At 37.4% G+C, this 17,937-nt stretch overlaps 4 protein-coding genes across 5 annotated transcripts; 2 read left to right on the top strand and 2 right to left on the bottom strand.

Moving 5' to 3' along the window:
• The first annotated feature begins 2,273 nt into the window (after window positions 1–2,273).
• On the top strand, window positions 2,274–4,846 carry LOC125202098 (probable arabinosyltransferase ARAD1). The gene is made up of 4 exons (XM_048100435.1): window positions 2,274–2,445; window positions 2,581–3,584; window positions 3,679–4,184; window positions 4,450–4,846. The coding sequence occupies exons 2-4, from the start codon at window positions 2,670–2,672 to the stop codon at window positions 4,514–4,516; spliced, it is 1,488 nt and encodes a 495-aa protein (XP_047956392.1). The 5' UTR covers window positions 2,274–2,445; window positions 2,581–2,669; the 3' UTR covers window positions 4,517–4,846.
• A 6,607-nt stretch (window positions 4,847–11,453) lies between these two features.
• Window positions 11,454–12,616, top strand: LOC125193662 (protein RKD3-like). The gene is made up of 4 exons (XM_048091506.1): window positions 11,454–11,566; window positions 11,645–11,778; window positions 11,867–12,222; window positions 12,296–12,616. Exons 1-4 carry the CDS (start codon window positions 11,454–11,456, stop codon window positions 12,614–12,616), a joined length of 924 nt encoding a protein of 307 aa, XP_047947463.1.
• Window positions 12,617–12,906: 290 nt separating this feature from the next.
• Window positions 12,907–15,209, bottom strand: LOC125208839 (malate dehydrogenase, chloroplastic-like). Of its 2 annotated transcripts, none has more exons than XM_048108353.1 (2): window positions 14,962–15,209; window positions 12,907–14,366 (listed from the first exon to the last, which is right to left on the bottom strand). In XM_048108353.1, the coding sequence occupies exon 2, from the start codon at window positions 14,356–14,358 to the stop codon at window positions 13,120–13,122; it is 1,239 nt and encodes a 412-aa protein (XP_047964310.1). In that variant the 5' UTR covers window positions 14,359–14,366; window positions 14,962–15,209; the 3' UTR covers window positions 12,907–13,119. The 2 variants fall into 2 exon arrangements, with proteins under 2 accessions (XP_047964310.1, XP_047964311.1); XM_048108354.1 differs by having other exon boundaries at window positions 12,907–14,368; window positions 14,991–15,209.
• A 406-nt stretch (window positions 15,210–15,615) lies between these two features.
• On the bottom strand, window positions 15,616–17,136 carry LOC125208823 (geranylgeranyl diphosphate reductase, chloroplastic). The gene has a single exon (XM_048108352.1). The coding sequence runs from the start codon at window positions 17,104–17,106 to the stop codon at window positions 15,715–15,717; it is 1,392 nt and encodes a 463-aa protein (XP_047964309.1). The 5' UTR covers window positions 17,107–17,136; the 3' UTR covers window positions 15,616–15,714.
• Window positions 17,137–17,937: the final 801 nt, after the last annotated feature.

Here is a 17,937-nt window from a genome sequence, read left to right as displayed (position 1 = left end):
ACAAAAAGGCCTGGAATTCGGAGCCCAAATATATACTGGGCCCGGATTGTTGGATTCTGTAAATTCAGTGTTGAATTTGATATGGAAGGTCCATTTTATGATGCTTGCCGATGGTGCAAAAAAAATAAAGTAAATAACGATGCGAAAGCCAAAGAGAAAAATGAAACCAACTTTCATCACGGATTTTTCAAGATAACATTTCTGAATCATTTTTTGGTTTCGATAGATATGACTTTCATTTATTTTTTGTTTACTTATTTATAAAATTTTGTTATTGATATTTTTAAAACAAGGAAATAATAAATACTTAAATCTAAACAGCATCGATTAATAAATATGTACTTTTTGATTTAATATACTGTGTCAAATTTAATTTTCATAATTATATAGATTGATTTTTATTGTTAACTGATATATCTCTATCCAAAAAAGCAGCATCCGCAGCGGTAGGGTGTCCTTCCATGCCGCTGGCACGCCCTACCGTTGTCCGCCGCTGCAGCTCGTCCGTCTGTGTGCTACTCTTAAATAAGAGCACGTCCGTGCCGCTGAGCAGGCTTACGTGGTGGGCTGCAATTGGCCAACGACATATTCGTTGGCAATTTTATTTTATTTTTAAAAAAAAATTAAAAATAATACCAAAAATAAAAAATATATATATATTTTTGGATTCCCAAACAATAGAGCCGTTTATGGACGTTTTTTGGAATTTTTTGAATTTTTTTTCCCAAAATCATCTATAAATACACACATTCATCATCCACTTTTCACATCAAATTATCTCTCATTCATATTTTTTCATACTAATGATCTACATCTTCCTCTCTCACTCCAACCCTCTCTAAAAAATTCAAAAATGGATTTCATCGATCTCATTGCGGAAGCGGAGTGCGAAGAACAAGAATACTATGAACAATATTGCGCCACCTATGAAGCCTATGTCGCCGCCAATACCCCCGCCCCTCCTCCTCGACCAACTAGATCAACTCGCCGCTACATCCGTCGTGATCGGGAGGGAGCCAACAAAAGGCTCGTTGCCGACTAGGTGTGCATACGACGGTGAACGAGAGGATCGAAACAAGACACACAATGCGCGATACAAGAACCCACATTGAGCTACAAAAAGACCTAATCAAACACATTTGGGCGAAATTCGGCAACGAGTGGTGGGTCTTTTTAATTTTATGAATTTAATAATGTATTTTTTTATTTTCTAGGATTTTAATTATGTATTATTAATTTTTTGGATATTAATTATGTAATATTTATTTTTTAGGATTTTAATTATGTAATTTTTTATATTTGAGGATTTAATTATGTCATTTTTATATTTTAATATATTTTTATACCGTAGAAATGTTTTTAGTAATTGAAGTATTTAAACTGAATAATAGAATGGTTGGACCCTTTAGCTTGTCCTTGCGGAAGAGCATGGATGTGAGGGTTGTGCTCTTACCTAAGGACATGGACTAAAAGTGGGTCCAGGCCCACCTCCGTGCTCTTAAATAAGAGCACGGATGGAGATGCTCATATGATATGGAGTACCAATCCAAATATACAATATAATTATGATAAATAAAAGAGTAAAGGCCAAACATATGGTCATTTTACGTTTTTGGTCTTAAACATTATCTTTTGGATTTTTTTGGTCCTGAACATATGGAAATTTGATTATTTTGGACATGGACTAACTGTTCCGTTAAAAAACTAAGGGTCAACAGGGGTAATCCTGATTTTGACCAAATTAGATTTTTAATTCTGATTTTTAACTCTCTAATTAATTCTCTAATTATTAATTATTTATTTAAAATTAGAAATAAATAATAGTTTAGAATTCTTATTTCATCTTAAGCATTGCGTTTACTCCTAAATTAATAAATAAATGACTCGACTCCAATCAAATCCAATTCAATTCCGCCTCAATTGAATCCCCAATTACTCAATAATTTCCATTTTCGGCCAATATTTCCACTTCCAGATTTAATCAAAAAATAAGAAAATAGAGGAAGGGTGAGTGACCGAAATTGATCTAATCACCCTTCTCCAATTTAATACTCCATTTTACGAAAAGGTTACTATATAGTTGTATCGAAAAATAAAAGGTTATGTTTAATTGCGTATAGATGCATCTTGTGATTAGGACAACAAACACGAGAGATGTCTGTTCAACCTACTCAACCTCCTCTTTATTCATACCAACAAAATCAAATTATATTATGGCAGCAACATTTACTAATTTATATGCTAATACGACTGATACTATAAATAAAAATATCCATATTTCCATAGCCAAGATCATATTTTCAACCTTCCTTAATGAAGAACATTAAATTGCCATTTATATATTAGTAAATTTGGAGTCCCAATAGTCAAAATTTTCCTCTTTTTTGTAACAGCCGCCTCAAATTCAAGCGCCATGGAAATTAACAAAGATTAACAGCTTACAAGGTATTATATCTTCAAATTTTAATAATATATGTATGCATGTTTATACTATATAGAAGTAATTGTAAGACTTTCAAGTTATATTTTTTTAATTTGTATGGAATTATTTACATTTGCGATTGCCTTTTCTTGCTTCAGATGAGTGAAGATTACTCGACCTTTAACATAACATCCTTAAAATAGTCGAATTTGGAGTAGTTGTAGGAAATTAGATCCAGTTCTGGAAGATGTATTTGTCTCAAGAGAAAAGCATTTTGCCATCAAGGCTTCTTGCTTGCTTAATAGCATTTGCAATATTTCTCTTGTTTTCTTCTTCATTATCTCTCATACAGTTTGATCCCAATTCATTCATTCCAATATCAGTTCTTCACTTAATTTTGGACAACAGCACATCTCTTAGCCCAACTTCAAATGCCAAAACTAATCTATTAACATTACCAACTCCCTCTGCCAAAGCCCCTACTTCCCTTGTAGATGAATCAACGACGAAACGATGCGATAAGGACAATGCTCTTCTTAAAGTGTACATGTATGATCTCCCACCCGAGTTTCACTTCGGGTTGTTGGGTTGGAAGGGGGTGAATGCAAGCCAAACATGGCCTAATTTGCGCGAGGCAAAGAGATTACCATCCTACCCCGGTGGGCTAAACTTGCAACATAGTGTTGAGTATTGGCTTACTCTTGATCTTCTAGCATCAAATGTTGGAAATGTTGCTAGGCAATGTAGTGCATACAGGGTGCAGAACGCGAGCGAAGCAGATGTGATTTTCGTGCCCTTTTTCTCGTCCTTGAGTTACAACCGAGGCTCCAAGCAGAGGCATGGGAGGCAGAATGACATGGTGATGCAGGGGAAATTGGTGGAGTTTTTGCAAGGTAGGGAGGAGTGGAAGGTGAGTGGTGGGAGGGATCATTTGGTTGTGGCTCACCACCCTAATAGCATGTTGTTTGCGCGTAAGAAGCTTGGCACGAGCATGTTTGTGCTGTCGGATTTTGGGAGATATGATGTGAAGATAGCTAACATTGATAAGGATGTCATTGCTCCTTACAAGCACATGGTGAGGAGTGTTTCTCCTGTTTCCTCCGCTTCCTTCGTTCAACGTCCGACTCTGGTGTATTTTCAAGGGGCTATTTATAGGAAAGATGTGAGTTTTATTATGCACACATTTATGATTTTGTAGCTTTTATAGTGTTATTTAGTGTAGAACTTATGATTGTTGGTGGATGTATTATGTATAGGGTGGAGTGATTCGTCGAGAGCTCTACTATCTTCTGAAAAACGAGAGAGACGTGCATTTTGCATTCGGAAGTGTGGGGAGAAATGGAGTGAGTAATGCAGGGAAAGGGATGGCCTCATCCAAATTCTGCTTGAATATTGCTGGTGACACGCCTTCGTCTAATCGTCTGTTTGATGCCATTGCTAGCCACTGTGTTCCGGTGATAATCAGCGATGAGATTGAGCTTCCGTTTGAGGATGTGCTCGACTACTCAGAGTTCTGCGTGTTTGTGCCAGCAGCGGACGCTGTGAAGAAGGGCTACCTTCTGAATTTGCTCAGAGGCATTAAAGAAGAGGAATGGACTAAAATGTGGGGGAAATTGAAGGAAAAAAGCCTTCACTATGAATACCAGTACCCGTCTCAGCCAAACGATGCCGTGGACATGATATGGAAGACGGTCACACGCAAGAAGATGCCAACGTGGTTGAAGGATCACCGGAGAAACAGATACATCAGATCGCGGTCTCAGTGAGTTCTTTAGTATATACAGTAAATTTTGATGTGTTATCATAATGCTTATTTCAAATATATTTTGGTGGAAGTTAAAATACTTGAAATCTCAAACTGAGTAGTGATTATAGGATTTACATGTTAACAAGATTCATGAACAAAACATTAAAAGCTAAAGTGTTAAGAGTTTAAACTATACTTTGCTTGCTCTTTCTAGCCTAATTGATGTAACACATACAAAACAATCAAAACAAAAAACAAACCTATTTAAAAATTCTGCCAGATGGATCAGCATTTGTTGTGAATGGGGTCTGGTCCACGGCGAACACGTCTCTTTTGAGACTCGTTAGGATCAAACACGGTTGAAGGGGAAGGCGCGATATCCAGTTGCGTACTACTCCTGTCTAGCAAGGCATCATCACCATTCAGAATCCTCCTTCTTAGAGCAAGATCTTTGCTTCTCAGCCCCGCGACAGTCTCCAGCCCGATTGACAGAAACGCAACGCAAAAGACTGCAACGACGAGCACTCTGTAGATTAAGCAACCCATTTCTTGCAGTATGCGGCTGATGTGGGATTTTTTGCTGTTTGAGACAAATTGTTACTGTTAGAAATTGTGATGGCTTGTATGGTACTATGCCTCATTTGTGCTATTATTATATGTGATGTGAAATTAAATAAAGTAATAAAGCAGTAAAAGGGGGCCAAGATATGAAGAGAAGAAGTTGGATTCACCTCAATCATAAGCATTGGATAGAAGCAAATATAAGGATGTTTTAGAAGACTCTGACATGTTTGAATAAAAGTTGGTTGGAATGAAGCCAAGAATCTCTTGATTTGTTTGTTACAATTCCTTTCTCTTTTGGACCAATGTTCAATCAATACCTTTTCTGTCTCTATCAATCTTCCATGTCATCTTATTTTGCTCTCTATTTTCCACTTTGGATATACTTGATTTTTTGTGTATTACTTATTCATCATTCACTTAGGCAGAATTGAGACGAGCCATCTAAAGCAAAGATTTGTACAGTTAGAAGAAAGGGGAGAATAAAGTGGGAAAATTGGTTGTGGTTAACTAAAAATACCAAGTGCATTTTGCTTTATTTGATTTTGCACTTTAAAATTCTAAGCTCTTCTCTCTATGCATAAAAAATGACAGTCTTGGTTTCTTGAGCTTATTGAGTATCTCTTTATGCTTTTCTTTTGCTTCTTCTTTACTTAGCTTGTTGAATTTCAATTTAAACCCTCCATTTCAAATTTCATATATCTCAACACTTCCTAATTCAAATTTCAAGTTCATCAAATATTCTGAAGTAACCAAATTGATGATAATTTATGGCCTAAGCCGCCTTTGACTAAAATATTATTGAGTATCCCATCTTGAACAAAATATAAAAACAAAAGGGTGAGAAAAAAATAAATCTCAAATAAAGAATGAGAATTACTGAATTAGGAGCACGAGCCCAAGATAAACTCGGATACTTTTGAGAATTACGGTCTTATATTGACCCAAAATGCAATAATTCTTGGATAATTTGGATCTCACATTTCCAGTCCGTAAACATATGGTATAATCACGTTAGATGGTTTTTTATACTATTTCTGGATATATTTTTTACCTTTTAGCTATTTTTTTAAATTGGTGGCAAAATTGTTAATCTACTATGTATCCTAATGTGCACCATTAACGATATTAAATACTTCATCTAACACTTTCTTTGTGATTTTGGTTTAAAATTGACTGAAACTAAAATAAAATAAAAAAGAATATACCAAATGAAGTGTTAAATATGAAGTAATTCATGTTCTTTTTGAATGACACATACATATAATCAATAAATTTTGCGTCAGTTCAAAAAAGACTAAAAGAGTAAAAATATCCACAAATAGTGCAAAAAACTCTACAACATGATTATACCATATGCTTAAGGATAATGGTACAGTAAAACTGTCCAGTAACAAAAAGTTTACATTCCAATTGTCCAAAGACCTAAATAAAATTCATCCAATAATAAAGATAGGTTAATAAAAGTAATAAAATAAGTACAAAAAATTAACAGTGATACTGAGGATTATAATATAAAAATAATAATAAGGGATAGTTGTATTTAAATCACGAAGCTCAATATGGTTTGTTCCATGAACTTTGAAATATTAAATCATGAATTTTCGTTTTTCTCAATATTAATTGTCACTTTCATGCGCAAATCGACATATTTTGGTGATGTTAAACACGACAATAATTTTAGGGGTGTCGAAACGGGTAGCGGGTAACGGGTAATTCGTATCCCGACGGGTATCGGGTCCCCGCTACCCGACGATAACGGGAAACGGGTCGGGGTCGGGTATTATAATTTTGAGTTTTGCGGGTAACGGGTATACCCGATACCCGTGCGGGTATACCCGAAATACCCGATGCACCCGATTACTATATGGCATTTTAATTTATATTTTAATTAATTTCAGCATTTTAGTTTAGGTTGGGTTTGTTTTTTAAATCTCCTCTTCTCTCTACTATTCTACTAGTATATTTTTCGTTTTTCCATTCTATTGCTATCACTTTTTGTTTTTCCAACACACGCATACATCGTAGTATATTTCATTTTTTATTTTTCCATTCCAAATCTTTAATGGATTTAAGGTAATTCATTAATAAGTATACATACAGTAGTACACACAGTATACATTACTCCTATTATACAATATAGCAGGTCCAGTAGCACATTTATATCTTATATACTATGTACTTGTATACACATTTTTAACTTTTAACAATTAAATATCAAAATATACAAATAACAAAAAATACATGTTCGGGTCGGGTACCTGCAAAGTCGGGTGCGGGATACCCGACTCGGGTATCGGGACTACCCGATATGTAGCGGGATGGGTATCGGGACTGGGTTTATGGGCTACATCGGGTGCGGGTACCCGTTTCGACACCCCTAAATAATTTAATAAAATAGGAAGAAAATTGAGAAAAGAAATATAAAAGAAACAAATACTTAATTTAATAAAACCAGTTGTCTTGAATATCGTTAAAAGACGACATTTAGTGCATAAATGGATGAGACAATTGGGAAAAATTGAAACTTCATTATATTTAATATTTCAATTTCAAAGTTTATGAGACAAATCAGAATTTGACCAAACTTTATGATATAAATTATTATTCTCTATTAATAATAATACATGTAGTACGTTATACAATAATTTTGTAACATCTTCGGTTAAGGGACTTAAAAATGTGTCTCCTAGTATACTTACATTCCATTTTCACATTTGTTGAGATATTATTTAATGTATTTGTAAAAGCATTATCGATTTATGAGAGTCAAATAATTCAAAACAATCCACAAAATTGTTGATACCAGAGATTACATATAAAGTTGGAACATATGCCAACTTAAAAAAAGAAAAAAACAAACAAAACTACGAATATACATTTCATTGGTGATCATCACCCAATAATAAATTGCAATTAAGAATGACGTTAAATTTTAAATTGTAATTATAGTTAATAGTGGCTTGCATTTAGTTTGTAACTTCCTATATTTGAGGAATGAAGGTTAAATGCCAGTAAATTCATCATTGGTGGGAATAATTGAGCTCTTGCTGTGCAGTAGTGCACTAATAATTAATCAGTAATTCACTAAATTATGACCACTTGTTATCTTCGTACTTTATTACACCTCTTGTTCCATTATTTATGACATGTACTACTCGTTTGTAGATTATCCATATGTATGACATAAAAATAATGAGACGAAGGACATACTTTTGAAGTTAAAATTAACATATTTCGTCGTTCACTAAATTCAATTCTCTAAAAGAAAAAAAAAAAAAAAAAGGGATTTCCTCAATTAGACTAGCACGAATAACTAAATTCAGCCTATTCCAAAATCACACGAAAATCAAGAAAGATTAACTGATCCCTAAATCAGTATCAGCGGATAATATTGTGAAGTCTTCACGTGCGAAACTTTTCTTTTATGGTAAAAATTGTCTTGTACTCCTATTAGATAACAAAACCAATAATTAGTCTATTTTTATAGTCTACTCAACCTATTCTGAAAATTATTTCAATAATAAAATATTACTATGTTTTCGCTTTGTCCCGATAAATAAGAAAGGAATACTAGTGTAATTTTGTGGCTTTCATTGTAGGGTAAAAAGTTGATGCCATCATTAAAATCTAATCTCGACTGGAGCACCCATCAAACTATGTGATTAGAATATACTTATTTATAACTTAATGAATGAAAAAAATTATGCTCAAGCATCCACGTTACACAAAGCTTTTTTTTTTTTTAGGTTATACTCCTTCGTCCCTTCGTCCCGGTTTAAGAGTGTAATTTAGTTCGAATAATTGTTTTAAGAAATTATTGGAGTGTGTAATAATTAAAGTGAAGTATTGGTTATTTGAGTGTGTAACAATTGAAGTCAGGTAGTAAAAAGTGAGACCCTTTTGACTGTTTGTGTGTAAAAGGTGTTTCTTTTGTTTTATTTTTATGAAAATAATAACATTTGAGTGTAAATTTTATCAACAATGAAGTTAAATTTTATGTTCCAAATATAGTAAATTGGGACGGAGAGAGTATTTTTTAATTTCAAATTTGTAAAATGAAATTTTGAATTTTAGATTTCAAATTACAGATAAATTATTAAAATAATGAAATTTCAGAATTTTTATTTAGATACTCTATGCGTCCCATAACAAGTGATTAACTTTCCATTTTGGATTGTCTCACTACAAGTATTTGATTTCCTCTTTAAGCAAAAAATAAAATTTCTTACTTTATTCTCTCTTTATCTCTCATATTTTCAGTCTCTTGTATTTTATTCACTCCACTTTAACTCATAAACACAATTTCCTTAAATCTCATGTCGAAGAGAAATTCATCACTTTCAGATGGAACGGAGGGAGTATTAGATTTTAAATTTTACTGGTAAAATATTAAATTTTAAGGTACCATTGAAACTATTTTCTTACTTTGGTGTGGGCATGGATTTTAAAAAATATAAAGAATAGTGGGGTTGAAAATGTTAGTAAAATATGATGTTCACTTTTTATATTGGTTTTATAATAGAATGTGAGTAAGATGAGTTAGTAGAACGTTAGACCTACTTACCATTTATGGAAAAAGTGAAATGTGCCTCTTATTATGGGACGGACTGAAATGACAAAATATGACTCTTGTTATGAGACGGACCGAAATGACAAAATATGACTCTTATCGTGGGACAGATGGAGTATAATCAAACTAAATATACTCCCTCCGTCCTTGAAAATTTATCACTTATTTCCATTTCCGTCCGTCCCTAAAAATTTGTCACCTTTCTTTATCATTTTTGGTAGTGGACCCCATATTGCACTAATTCATTTCCACTCACATTTTATTATAAAACTAATACTCCCTCCGTCCCGCATTACTTGCACTATATTCCTTTTTGGGCGTCCCAAGATACTTGCACTCTTTCTATTTTGGGTAAAAATTAGTACTCCCTCCGTCCCATAAAAGTTGAGACAAAACTTTTGGGCACGGAGGTTAAGAATTTATATTAAATAAATAGGAGAGATGAAAAAAGTAGGAAATATAAGAGAGAGTAAAGTAAATGATGGAATAAAAAAAAAGTGATTAGATGTTTCGGTTTACATAATTAAATTTGTAATATGTTTGGTTTATGAGATTAAATCACACAACTTAATCTTATATGAATAATTATATGATAATGAGTCATAATTACCTCCTCCCAACCAAAATAATTGCACTACTTAATCCTAGATAGATAATCATATGACAATGTGTCTTAGCTTGACAACCGAACGCCACCGATAAGAGATTATATATCCCGTAATGAATTCTGTTTTTACAATTATTGTTCCATGTCAGAAACTAAGTTAAATTTTCGGATATATATTACTTTCCCGTCCACCAAATAAACAAAATTTTCAACCATAAATTCCATTCGGGTGAGAACATACAATTTAGGGTCTTCGTGATGATCAGTTTAAAACGTTCTTCATTCTTCACCAATATAAAAGAATTCATCGATTGTGTAAGAAAATGGACATAACTGACTATCAAACAACACATGATTAAATAAATAGTTTTCTTATGTGTGTTTTCGTTTTCTAGATAAAATAGTAGCAAAATATAATCTAGACATAAGTTGTGAGATTATTTAATATTGTGGGATTACATATGACTAATTATCACATGACTATCCATATAAAATTAAGTCATGAGATTCAATTTCATGAACTAAACATAATACCCCATCTGTCTCATTAAAAATGAATTGTTTTTCTTTTTGGATTGTCTAGTTAAAAATGAAATGCTTTCTAAAATAAAAACAATATCATCTCTACTTTTTCATCTTTTAGTATTTATTCTCTCATGATTAACTCACAAAACAATACTACATAGAATCTCGTGTCGAAAAGAAAATATTCATTCTTAATGGGATAGTGGGATCCAAATTTAATCATAGACATTAATCTTGCAAACTGAGCAATCCCTTATGATTGTTATCATTAACTGACTCTAATAATTCTATATTTGATTTGATCTATTTCATAACGTTAAAAAAAAACAAAATTTACTTGTATTTTCCAAGCACTTTTATGAGCAATCAACCAATCCGAGCACCCCTATGTGCTAGGCATTGTGGAACATTTCCGAGCACCACATCATGCTCATAAAACTCCATAAATGTGATCGCGCTTGGTGCTCGGAAATATTCACAATGAGAGAGCCATCATACTATTGACCAGTGAACCAAGCACATTCCAATGCTTGTAACTTCTAGCTGTTGTGCTCGGAAAGTACTACTTAGAAATATTTGGACGCTCGAAAATGTGTTTCCTGTTTCAACGAGCAATTTGATTTATCCCCAGCTAGTTCCAACTTCCAATTGGAAATCATTTACATATGCGTGTGTGATCTTCATAAATCAACTGATCATCTAAATCTAAAGCACAGATTCCACACTAATTTATCGATACCGAATACGTTTAATTGCATACACATATCCACATACCATACATAATCATTACAAATGGATCGTACATGAGTATATTTATTCCAGATGGCATGTATATACATGGGGATTAATTCATACGCCGGCGCACGATCTTCCAGAGCATTAAATGATCATAATTACATTCCTACGTTTTGGTTACCCTCTTCACCATTCTTCTCTTCCATATATACACATTCCCACCGCCACCTCCTTCCGTCTCCTATCGCCATTTTCATTCATTACAACTCCTTACTTCTAGGTTATGGAAATCGACATGGGCTGGTCAAATTACAATCAAGCTCTCGCAACAATTCCCAAAGAAGACTACGACGACGTCTTCTCCATCCCTTCCCAACTTCCTCCTCTCGATTTAAGGTAGTATTGATCATCATCATCATCATGTTAGTTTTTCTCATTTCATCAATCTTACTTGTTACTTGTGGTTGAAATCAGTGGAATCCTTGGGTTTCATGGATGCGAGTTTGGAATGGAAGAAACAATTCCTCATTTATCATCGGATATGTGTCTTTTTCATGACACTTTCTACCCCTCTTTTGATCTTCATCAAAGCAAAACCCTAGTTCCAGGTAAATCAGACACACTCAAATCTCAATTATCGTTCCCCCTTTGCGAAGATTTAGTTGATTACTTATGTAAAACATACTTATGTTGCAGAGTGTGCGTTTGTTGATGAGATGGGAGGAGGATTGCAAGTTCAGCTACAACCACAGCAGCAGCAGTTGCTTTTGCTGGATTATAATGGCTCTACTATCAACGATGGCAAGTTGGTAGTGAATGAGGAGAAGAGGGTTAGTAATAGATCGTTTGAAGAATTGGAGGATGGTAGCAAGAACTCGAAGAAATTGACAAGACAGATGATTTCTCAATACTTCTACATGCCGATTACACAGGCGGCAAGGGAACTCAATGTAGGGCTAACTCTCTTGAAGAAAAGGTGTAGAGAGTTAGGGATCAGGAGATGGCCTCACAGGAAGCTCATGAGCCTCCAAACCCTGATTAAGAATGTTCAGGCACATCTCTCTCTCTCTTTCTCTCTCTCGATTTATCTTAAATTAGGGTTTGATTTTCTGACATTTGTACCAGGAATTTGGAAAGGAGGAAGGGGAAGGGAAGTTGCAGGAATCGTTGGAGATTCTGGAACAGCAGAGGAAGCTGATGGAAGAGATTCCGGACCTGCAACTGGAGGAGAAAACAAAGAGGCTTCGGCAAGCCTTTTTCAAGGCAAACTACAAGAAGAGGAAGCTGATGGGAAGAATCGAGTCGTCGTCGTCGAAATCAGCAGAGCCTGCTTCGTTGCCTCATCAGAATGCTCTAGCTTTGTGTAGTTCTGCTGACGTTATTGACTATGACGAAGAAGATGAGGAGTTCAAGTATTTTTTTGCAGATTGCTTCTATTCTTCCTAGTTTCTGGTGCTGTGGATCTGTCAAAATCCGCCGTGCGATTTCGCTTAGACGAGGTGGAGTAAGCTAGAATACACACAAGTTTTTGTATCTCAAAACTAAAATCAGTGGTATCATGTAAATGGTTGGCTAGGTTTCCTTTTATGCTCTTAAAATTTCGACTTTCTTTTTGTAGAAGATGACTATGATGTCATAAAGTAAAAAAAAAGTCCACCTTAGCTCCAAGTGGGAGCAAATATCAAATCAAATCTCATAAATGCTTCAATTTATTTAAATTTGTTTACAAATAAAAATGCTTCCTCCAAATTTTCAAAATTTCATCATATTATTGATACAAAGCAAATTGGGTTGTATGCTATGCCATAAGTAATTGGGTTGTGGCCCAAGGACAAAATACAGAGCAAATCCAAGAAAAGGCCCAAAAAACAAAGAGGTAACACCCAATTAGAAAACAAAACTGCTTTAGTAATGCCAATAATATGCTTTAAACCAACTGCAGCAAAAAGTTAAGCAGTAACTAGTTGGTTTTGAACAAAAGCAACACCTTTCTCAATACTGGCCTTCAGCTCTGGCTTCAGAGCTTCTAAAGCCTTGTTTTCATAATCGGTTAGTCCGTGAAGTTCCGATGAAATCACGGCCTCGACCCCCTTCCTCCCGAGCTTAATCCTCGAAGCAAAGAACGGAAGCTCAGTAATATTAGACTCAACATAGGCGCACTCGTACACATCACTGTCCCCATCAAGAGCTCGCAGTGAGGACTCAACAAACCTCGCTGCAGCATACGCCATGGAGAGAGTTGCGGATCCTGCTCCGGCCTTCGCCTCCACAACCTCAGTCCCAGCGTTTTGGATCCTCGTTGTCAGCTCTTGCACTTGCTCATCGCTGAAAGTAACGGAAGGCTTTGCCTTTGACAGCAGGGGTAGAATAGTAATACCCGCATGGCCCCCAATGACCGGGACATCAACGTCAATGAGCTTCAAGTTCTTCTCTTGGGAAACAAATGTGTTTGCTCTCACAACATCAAGAGTTGTGACACCAAAGAGCTTCTTGGGATCATACACCCCTTTCTGTTTCAAAATCTCAGCAGCAATTGGCACTGTGGAGTTCACAGGGTTGCTGATGATGTGAATCAAGGCATCGGGGCAGTTGTCAGCAACGGCCTCCACCAAGGTCTTCACTATGCTGGCATTGACGTTGAAGAGGTCGTCCCGGGTCATGCCCGGCTTCCTCGGAACACCAGCTGGTATCACGACAACATCAGCTCCTTTCAAGCAATCCGCCAGCTCAGAAGCTCCGGTGAAGCCTGATACACAAGATGGCGTGTTGCAGTGGCTGAGATCAGCAGCAACTCCCTTGACATTCGCTATGTCGTATAGATTCAAAGCGGAGACCAGTGGTGACATCTTGATTAAGAGGGCGAGAGGCTGGCCTATACCGCCAGCAGCTCCAAGAACAGCTACTTTGTAGGATGCATGAGGCTGGACATAACTGTAACATCTCTGGCTTCGTTTTCGGATAGCTGTACAGTAAGGGGCACTAAGGGCTGCACAGCTTTCACAGCCTAAGAATGATGATTCTGATTCACAGTTGACAGAGTTACTTGCTTTGAGGCCACTGAAATTCGTGAGGCAGTTTTTCGAGTTAAACTTGATGCTCACGGCCTTAGAGTGCGTCACCAGGCCAACTTTGGGGCCGGAAGATGCAGTGGATATAACTGAAAAGGCGGTTGCTGATGTTGCTGCCATCTTGCAACCTGCAAAGAGATAGTACAACATTTAACTTCACAGAAAAACACTACTTCCATTATCCACATAGTAAACTAGGCACAACTCCAATTTGTTAAATGGTTCGTGCAAGCAGTCTTTGTGTTTTATAGGAGTATTGACGCCAAGTAACCGAGACATCAAAGGGCAGATGAGTGCAACCTATTGTTTTCATGATAGAGATGAGTATAAATGTTAGAGGATAATAGAAGATGCTTAGTTGATGATGGATGTGCTGCCTAATTATTGAGTATCAAAACCAATAATAATGGAAAATCACAAAATTCTATAATGCCAAGATCAAAAGATATCTAAAACTGAGATATCGGATGGAGATGAACATACTTCTTTATCTAAAATCTTCAAAACAAATAGTAAAAGAAAAACTCAGGAGAATTCTACCTATGTATAACTAAATTCAAATACATATACATTCAATGATGATACGAAATTCCTCCAGTACGTGACAATTAGAGTTATTTCATCAAAAGTGCACGCGGCATTCACAAATGAAGAGACAATTAACCAACGAACCCCGTAAATCAAAGAAACAGAGGAGCACAACAATTAAACAAAGGGGAATACCAAAAGAAGAGGAGTCGGTAGACTTAGCTTGGAGCTTGCTGACTTCAAATTGAGGTGATAGAGGAAGAATTGTGGGAAAGATGTCGATAATTTAAGTGCGTGTGCCGAAGGGCCTTGGTGGAATCAGCACATATCGATCTCTGTATCTATGGTCAGCAGCAGCGACAGGGTTGTCTCCTTTAGAAATTTCCAGTTTCTGTTTTCAAACTGTTGATATTTTTATGCACACTGGTGAAATAAGAATCTTGCCCTTTTGGAACTGAAAGATAAAAGATTCTCTATGAAATCTGACCTTATATTTGAGGTTTCAATTAACGGCTATGATTTCTTCTCTGTGAAAATATCAACCCAACGACTGGCTATGGCATGATGTGGTGAAGATGATTTACTACTACTGTACAAATTTTGCGGCTTTGGGCACCAATACGTTTGGAATTTGGATGGACTTCATATCTCTAAAAATGGTTTGAAAGTAAAAAATCATAGTAATAAAACTAGTGTACAGAATGAGTATTATTTCATTGGAGGAAAAAAAAATCTTTTTGAATGTCGCTTGAGATTAGATTCGAATCCCTCAATCTTATTTTATTCTGTAATAACTATGATTACTTTGAGGTTTGATTCAATTCATCCGCTTAAATAAAATTACAAGAATAGAAAAAGTAAAGTCTAATAATAGCTCAATTCTTACAAGCAACATACATAGATGAAATGTATGAATGAAGATGCAATAGACAGCAAAATGTAGTAGAATCATAGATTCAACTTGTCCATTTCCCTAGTGAGCGCATTCGCCCTCACCAAGCTCCCAATGGTGTTAAACGCAAGCTTCAAGTCATCCAACGGGTTCCCAGGCACCACCCGCTTGTACAAGTAGCTGTCGAAAGTCATCTTCTGCACATACTCATCCGCGCACATCTCCACAAACGCCTCCCTCGCCGGATTCGAGCGGTAGAACACCTTCTGCAGAATGTCCAGCACCTTGTACGTCGGCCAGTACGTCTTGTCCCACTTCTCCAAATACACCCTCAGATCGCTCTCGTCCACCGTCCTCTTCCCGTTCTCCGACCCCTCCACGATCGCCTCCGCGCACATCCTCCCGCTCTTCGCCGCAAAGTATATCCCCTCGCCCGAGCACTTGGTCACGTACCCGGCCGCGTCCCCTACTAGAGCCACGCGGTCGAGCACGCGCCTCGGCCGCGGGTGCTCCGGGATCGGGTGGGCCTCCACCCGGATGATTTTCCCTCCCTGGATCTTGTCACGCGCGCGTAGGCGCGTGGCCACCTGGAGTTTCTTGATGTCCCCTTTATGCGTCACCGTGCCGGTCCCCACCGCCACGTGGTCGCATTTGGGGAAGACCCAACCGTAGAAATCCGGCGACACGTCATCGCCGACGTACATCTCGGCGAGGTCTTCGTAGTACTTCATTTTGTCGTCGGGGATTTTGATGCGCTCTTGGAAGGCGATGGCGTATTCGTAGTCCCCGGCGTTGATGCCCTTGGCGACGCGGGAATTGGCGCCGTCCGCGCCAATTATCGCGTCGACTTCGAGGGTCTTCTTCTCGCCGGAGCCGCCAGTTTTGGAGTTGTAGTCGGTGTAGTGGAGGACGTAGGGGGCGGTTTTGGACTGAGGGAGGTCCATTTTGAGGAAGAGGCCGTTGATGACGGTGGCGCCGGCGGTGGCGGCGCGGTCGCGGAGGTAGGCGTCGAGGACCTCGCGGCGGACCATGCCGATGTACTCGTGCGGCTTGAGCGTGCGGCCGATGTCGACGGCGACGTTGGAGGGGGAGATCATCTTCATTTTGGTGACGCGGCGGTCGATGATGTCGAGAGGGAGGTCGAACTCGCCGACCATGCAGAGGGGGATGGCGCCGCCGCAGGGCTTGCAGTTGTCCATCTTCCGCTCGATCAGGAACGTCTCGATGCCGCCTTTGGCCAGCGTCTCGGCGGCGCATCCACCGGCGGGGCCGCCGCCGATGACGGCGACGCGGAGGTTGCGGCCGGTGACTCGGGGGCTGGACTTGGAGGCGGAGATCCGGAATTGAGTGGTGCGGCGGCGGTGGGGGTTGGAGAGAGTGATGGTGGTGTTGTTCTCCGGCGAGGAGTGGCGGAGGCCGACGAAGGTTTTGAGGGCAATGGAGGCCATGGTTTAGTGGGGATATTTTGGGGAGTGGAGAGTGAGAGAGGTTTTTTATGAGGGTTGATGGATATGGTTGGGGGATTTGGGGAGGGAGAGGCGTAGGATGGGGAGAATGGAGGGCGGAGATTGGTTTAGGATAATGGTGTAGATTTTGGCTTTGGTTGTATCGTTGCTTGTTTGGATGTGGGGAGGTCTAAGGCACACTTTACTGACATGTGAGATGAGGTGCTTGATTTCGCATGCTTTGAGTGGCTGTTATCTAGCCACGTTCTTGGTCTTAAATTCTTCTTTTCCTAGGTAAACAAATCATTCAAGTTTAAAGTCTTTCTTGGTGTTAAATTCTTTTCCTAGCTAAACAATGCATTCAAATTTAAAATTGAATTGTGACCCACCAAAAGTGGGGTAATTAGCTCCTTCCATACAAAATGTTTCACCAATATTTTAATTGAGTACAAAATATTTTAAGTTAATAAATATCATACAAAAAGTTTGATTAGCATTTCAAATTAGTACATTCTGCCATATAAAAATCACTAACATCATTATTTTTTCTTATTTTTCATCATTTTCGACTCTAAAATTAGCTACAAATATTAGCTGAAAGTTAAATGTGAATTAATTGCTTGATAAAATGCCCATATGGCAATGCATAAGGTATTATTTTGAGAAATAATATCATGTTTTTTAGGTATAATTTTGGAGAAAAATAAGAAAAAGTAATAGTGTTAGTGATTTTAGATGGAATGTACTAATTCGTAATACTAATTAAACTTTTTGTATGATATTTATTAGCTTAAAATATTTCGTACTCAATTGAAACATTGGTGAAACATTTTG

Source organism: Salvia hispanica, chromosome 1 (assembly GCF_023119035.1).
Source record: "Salvia hispanica cultivar TCC Black 2014 chromosome 1, UniMelb_Shisp_WGS_1.0, whole genome shotgun sequence".
Lineage (NCBI taxonomy): Eukaryota > Viridiplantae > Streptophyta > Magnoliopsida > Lamiales > Lamiaceae > Salvia > Salvia hispanica.
This window is presented reverse-complemented; position numbering and strand designations above follow the sequence as displayed.

What these genes read in the sequence shown, in the direction of transcription:
- LOC125208839 (XM_048108353.1), bottom strand. Translation starts at nt 14,358, where the DNA reads ATGGCAGCAACATCAGCAACCGCCTTTTCAGTTATATCCACTGCATCT.
- LOC125208823 (XM_048108352.1), bottom strand. Translation starts at nt 17,106, where the DNA reads ATGGCCTCCATTGCCCTCAAAACCTTCGTCGGCCTCCGCCACTCCTCG.
- LOC125202098 (XM_048100435.1), top strand. Translation starts at nt 2,670, where the DNA reads ATGTATTTGTCTCAAGAGAAAAGCATTTTGCCATCAAGGCTTCTTGCT. An exon ending in GGGCTATTTATAGGAAAGAT is followed by an intron (nt 3,585 to 3,678) that starts GTGAGTTTTATT and finishes TATTATGTATAG; the next exon opens with GGTGGAGTGATTCGTCGAGA. An exon ending in TACATCAGATCGCGGTCTCA is followed by an intron (nt 4,185 to 4,449) that starts GTGAGTTCTTTA and finishes AAATTCTGCCAG; the next exon opens with ATGGATCAGCATTTGTTGTG.
- LOC125193662 (XM_048091506.1), top strand. Translation starts at nt 11,454, where the DNA reads ATGGAAATCGACATGGGCTGGTCAAATTACAATCAAGCTCTCGCAACA. An exon ending in CTTCCTCCTCTCGATTTAAG is followed by an intron (nt 11,567 to 11,644) that starts GTAGTATTGATC and finishes GGTTGAAATCAG; the next exon opens with TGGAATCCTTGGGTTTCATG. An exon ending in AAGCAAAACCCTAGTTCCAG is followed by an intron (nt 11,779 to 11,866) that starts GTAAATCAGACA and finishes CTTATGTTGCAG; the next exon opens with AGTGTGCGTTTGTTGATGAG.